Below are 6,000 nucleotides of genomic sequence, written 5' to 3' on the forward strand. Positions count from 1 at the left end.
CCGTCTAACACCTTCTTTTTAAAGGAGTGGTCTTTTAAAGTTATACCCCTCCCTTTCGCCTCATCACAAAGAAGACTGGCTCCTGGCATCCCTTGGGATTTGGAGCTCAGTCTTACCCCTTTTAATATTCACATCAGACCTCTGGCGGAGGTAGTGAAATATTTTGGAATATCTCACAAAGAAGACTGGCTCCTGGCATCCCTTGGGATTTGGAGCTCAGTCCTACCTTTTTTAATATTCACATCAGACCTCTGGCGGAGGTAGTAAAATATTTTGGAATATCTCACTAGTGTTGCATGCTGATGACACTCAGCTAATTATATCTCTGTCGGCAGAGTCGTCTGGCTTTTATCAATCTAACGTTTGTCTATCAGATCATTACTTGATGTCTGCTGTGTTCATCGAGTCACTCCGCTGCTTTAGCTGTCAATGAACCCTGCTGAGCGAGTACACAGACATAAGGGAGTATGGAAGGTGATGAACCGGGAGTAAGGTAAAGCTGATTTTAAAAAATTCCCAACTGTGTAAATGCTGCACTCACCTGAAAGCAATGGACATCTTGTCCCACCCTGCCAGTGCTCCATCCTCGACCTGGCACCAAGCAGAAGACATTAAGTCAGATACCATGGTAAGGTAGAAAAAGACAAAAAGCAGACATGTATTGGCAGCAGAGATATCGCAGGTATATTACTGGTTGTGATGGAATCTCTATAATCAATGCTACAATCTTCGCACGAATGCTTGAACAAACCCCAGGAAAGTGGCAAAGATAACTTAACAAACAGAAAAGTAAAGACAGGAGTTGGAACTTAAGCTTCTCCAGTGTAAACTGGAAAGTACTGTCAAGATGAGTGTGAATGGAGCTACATTTATTATATACTTCTTGAAGCGTTACCTTTATAATATACTTCCTAGAGCTTTACCTTTATTATATACTTCCTGGAGCGTTACATTTATTATATTTTTCCTGGAGAGTTACCTTTATTATATACTTCCTGGAGCGTTACCTTTATTATATACTTTCTGGAGCGTTACCATTATTATATACTTCCTGGAGCGTTACCTTTATTACTTCCTGGAGCTTTGCATTTATTATATACTTCCTGGAGTGTTACATTTATTATATACTTTCTAGAGCGTTACCTTTATTATATACTTCCTGAAGCGTTACATTTATTATATACTTCATGAAGAGTTTTCTTTGTCATGTAGTCTTGAAAGGGTTACTGCTGTTATACGATTCCTGAAACTGAAGTGACAGCAACACATCCTGATCCATCTCTTCTTACACAATCCCTTCTTGTTTAAATGAAATCTTAGCCATGTGCGTCTTTGTAAAGCTGTACCTCTAGCAAGTGGGCACCCCATGTGTGCTCTTTCTGTACTAAGTTACTGTGTGAACATCGGAAAATCACCTCCTTTTCTGAATTAAGTAAAACATTTAGTTGAAAATCTGTGTATGGTGAAATATCTCTTAGTAACTTTCATAAATGGTAATATCCAGATGTCTTTTACAACTAGTTAAATATTGTGTATTCACATTCTCTTACATTTCCATTTAGTGATTTTAAATCTCCTTACATCCAATAGGAAACCAGCCTTGAATGCACAAATGATCGTGAATAATGACAGTAATCGTGCAAATATGAAAACAAGTAGTTGGAAAAAAAGAGGTCCAATATATAGGAAAAGATCTGCATAGACTGAGGAACTTGAACATAAACTGATGCATCCTGGAAGAGGCAGTCCAGAGCAATTCGGTGGATATAAGAGTCTGAGCTGTGCACCTCCACGCCACAGGACTAAGAAATGGCCTTTAGAAAATTAAGACAACAACACTGACAACCCACTTCCTGTATAAACAGGCCTCCACCATGTGTTTGGTATGAGGTGGATACAGCATTGCTCTGCTTCCTGTAATGATGGCAGACCACCATTCAGCACACTAGATGTATTGTAAACTCTTTCTGGCCAAACCACAGGAACAAGAGAAAAGCACAAGGGAGTGGAGCCAGACAGCTGAAGGGTAAAGGGATCTACAACAGACTGTCCTAATTTTCTTCAACCATAAGGAAGACTAATCTTCACTCGTAAACATGCAAAAACATTCTGCAATCTAAAAACATAACCACCTACAAAGAGGTTTTACTTGCCACAATTATAATATATGTAGTTGGTGAGTCTTGTATTTCATTGTGAAATCTGAAATAAAGCATCCAAAATACCACACACACACCGGGAATGTGAGAATAACACAAGAGCTTTATCAACCATGTTAGCTCCTCAGGAAACGCAGCCATGGGATGCAGACAAATATAAGCCTGAAGTCACTACTCAAGAAAGAAAAATCATACACAAGCAGCAAGAGCTTTAGTTTGTCATCACTACTAAAGAGCCATCAGCAAACACACACAGGAGAAGCAACGTGCAATTGCAATGCATGTGTGAAGAACTTTAGTCAGTTAGCACTCCTAAAAGATCATCAGCGAACACACATGGGGGAAAAACCATACCATTGCACTGAATGTGTGAAGAGCTTCAGTCGGTTATCACAACTCCAAGTTCATCAGCGAACACACACAGGGGAAAAACCATACCATTGCAATGAATGTCTGAAGAGCTTCAGTCTGTCATCAAATCTCCAAAGACATCACCGAACACATACTGGGGAAAAACCGTACCATTGCACTGAATGTGTGAAGAGCTTCAGTCTGTTATCACAACTCCAAGTTCATCAGAGAACACATACTGGGGAAAAACCGTACCATTGCACTGAATGTGTGAAGAGCTTCAGTCGGTTATCACAACTCCAAGTTCATCAGAGAACACACACTGGAGAAAAACCATACCATTGCAATGAATGTTTGAAGAGCTTCAGTCATTCATTACAACTCCAAGTTCATCAGCGAACACATACTGGGGAAAAACCGTACCATTGCACTGAATGTGTGAAGAGCTTCAGTCAATTATCAAATCTCAAAAGCCATCAGCGAACACATACTGGGGAAAAACCGTACCATTGCACTGAATGTGTGAAGGGCTTCAGTCATTTATCACGACTCCAAATTCATCAGCGAACACACACTGGGGAAAAACCATACCACTGCACTGAATGTGTGAAGAGCTTCAGTCTGTTATCAAATCTCCAAAGACATCAGCGAACACATACTGGGGTAAAACCATACCATTGCGGTGAATGTGTGAAGAGCTTCAATCGGTTATCACAACTCCAAGTTCATCAGCTAACACACACTGGGGAAAAACCATACCATTGCACTGAATGTGTGAAGAGCTACTATTGGTTATCACACCTACAAAGACATCAGCAAACACACACTGGGGAAAAACCATACCATTGCAGTGAATGTGGAAGAAGTTTTAGTGATTCCTCAAATCTCAGGATTCATCAGCGAACACACACAGGGGAAAAGCCATTACAGTGCTGTGAATGTGTGAAGAGCTTCAGTCGGTTATATCAACTCCAAATACATCAAAGAACACACACTGGGGAAAAACCGTACCATTGCAATAAATGTGTGAAGAGATTCAGCGTGTTATCAAGTCTTCGAAGACACCAACGAACACACACAGAAGAAAAACCATAGCATTGCAGTGAATGTGTGAAGAGCTTCAGTCGGTTATTGGTCCTACAAAAACATAAACGAACACACACTGGGGAAAAAACATACTTTTGCAATGATTATGGAAGTAGTTTTAGTGATTCCTCAAATCTCAGGAGTCATCAATGAACACACACAGGGGAAAAGCAATTGTAGTGCAGTGAGTGTGTAAAGAGCTGTAGTTGGTCATTAGACCTACAAAAACATATTCAAACACACACTGGGGAAAACCATACCATTGCAATGAATGTGGAAGTGATTCCTTAAATCTCAGAAGTCATCAGCGAACACAGACAGGGGAAAAGCTATTACAGTGCCGTGAATGTATGAAGAGCATTAGTCTGTTATTAATTCTGCAGAGACCTCAGCAAACACACACATGGGAAAAACCATCTGATTGCAATGAATGTGAAAATAGTTTTAGTCGTTCCTCAAAATTAAGGAATAATCAGCGAACACACAAGGGGAAAAAACGTTCGAGTGCAGTGAGTGTGTTAAGTGCTTTAGTCAATTATCAGAAATACAAAGACATCAACGAACATACACAGGTGATATACCCCTACCACTGCAGTGAATGTGGAAGTAGTTTTAGTAGTTACTCAGCATTAAGGAACCATCAGCATACACACACAGGTGAAACCCTACCGCTGCATTGAATGAGGAAATAGTTTTAGTGCCCCTTCAACATTAAGAAATCTCCAGCGAACCCACTTAGGGGAAAAGCCATTCAAGTGCACTACACAAACGCATTCATTCATTAAATCTTTGTTTCAGTTAAAATAACCATAAAAGAATTCAATTTATTAAAAGTATTAATATATACATCAAGTGCTAGTACATCGGGTGCTAGAAATCTGAACAAAGATAATTGAAGTACACAGTATTACTGGGCCGTTAGAATATGCCAAAACAAAGGGATACCCCGGGGAACCAGGTTTACAGTCAATTAAAAGTTCAGAACATCAAAGAGAAAATTCATATTTACATGAAGGAAAAGTTAATACATTGTATATATTAAAACACTAAAAATAGTTATGGAGGCATCAGGGAACATGTTGCAATGGAGAGTTCAGGCTGGATTAGGTGGGGCTACTATAGTACAAATGCATATACTTCTCCTTGTCGAGCTTTGTCTCTGGGAAGGCTATGTTCAGGTCCTCAATTGTCATATGGTCAAACTGAATCATGTTTTTGAACTGCTCCAGCTCCTTTTCATATTGAGAAACACGGGCTTTAGAAGCTTGCACATACTCAGTCGCGTTCTTGTTAGATTCTGCTTCTTGAGCATTTATCTTAGCGGTCTGAATATCAACAGGCTCTGGAATTATCAATGCACTAAACTTATTCTCAAACTCGTCAACCATCCCAGCACGGGCCACAGCTGTCTGATAATAGGCCCAGTCAATTGCTGGGGCTTCTCTGGAAGAACTGCCAACCTAGATGCAAGGCTGTCATTCCGGGTTTTCAGAACGATAAACATGGCCTTCTGACTGGGCGGCACCCTCTCTGCAAACGCCAACCATGTCAATAGCTTTCACAGCAGCTCTTCGGCTAGCCATCTTTCAGCTCTGAAGGGATGATGGTAGCACCGGTGCTCCGTGGTATGGCGACCGGAAGTCAAGAGAGGTCACCGCTGCTTCACCACGAAAGGACGGAGAACCCACCAATCAGACAGTGCAATGCCTTCCGCACCAGAAGTCAGTACAAGCCTGAAACAACATGGCTGACGAAAAGTCTTTCACAAACACAAACAGGAGAGAAACCATACCATTGTAGTGGATTTGGAAGTGTTGTCGGAAGAATTTTCAGCTAACTACAGAGATTAGTGGTAAAATCTATAAACACAACACACTTGAATAAGTTTAACAAGTACAGACTGGAGAACATTTCTAGCTGATTTTGGTGTTTGGTCATTTTGTGCAATAACTGGTTCAATGACAGCTGCTAGAGAACAACGTTCAAAGGCACAAAAAGTCAAAGTAGGACATTGTGACCTGTAACTCTGAGAGTTTATGCTTGCAGCCCACAACATTTACCTCCAAAGCACTGACTTGGGAGACATGATGCTCATTTCACTCATCACATGCATTTGTTAATGCACCCTCCATAGTGGCACTTCCCCAGAGGTGTCCAATCTCAAGCTGGATCCGTGGGAAATTTGCTGGCTCACCACTCACTGTAAATGATTTACAGCCAGATTAATTTTATATGAATATATTTTAGACCTTTCTTATTTACAGAGAAACAACCAACCAACTCCTAACTGGTGAAAGGACAGAATCCATGCATGATGGCGAAAGTATTGATCGCAGAGAGAGCTGACGAAAAGTTTAATTCTTAATACGTTGCTGACAGTTAAGTAAAGAATCTTTAGCAGTAA

General features: G+C 40.5%; 1 protein-coding gene and 1 pseudogene across 1 annotated transcript in view; one reads left to right on the forward strand and one right to left on the reverse strand.

Moving 5' to 3' along the window:
• Positions 1-3,605, forward strand: part of LOC144820735 (uncharacterized) — a 169,058-nt gene extending 165,453 nt beyond the window's left edge. Inside the window, exon 6 of the mRNA XM_078677958.1 lies at positions 2,741-3,605. Coding sequence (XP_078534084.1) covers positions 2,741-3,605 — 865 coding nt within the window. The remainder of the gene's footprint in view (positions 1-2,740) is intronic.
• Positions 3,606-4,699: 1,094 nt separating this feature from the next.
• Positions 4,700-5,322, reverse strand: LOC144757723 (ATP synthase peripheral stalk subunit d, mitochondrial pseudogene; annotated as a pseudogene).
• Positions 5,323-6,000: the final 678 nt, after the last annotated feature.

Source organism: Lissotriton helveticus, chromosome 1_1 (genome assembly GCF_964261635.1).
Source record: "Lissotriton helveticus chromosome 1_1, aLisHel1.1, whole genome shotgun sequence".
Taxonomy (NCBI): Eukaryota; Metazoa; Chordata; class Amphibia; order Caudata; family Salamandridae; genus Lissotriton; species Lissotriton helveticus.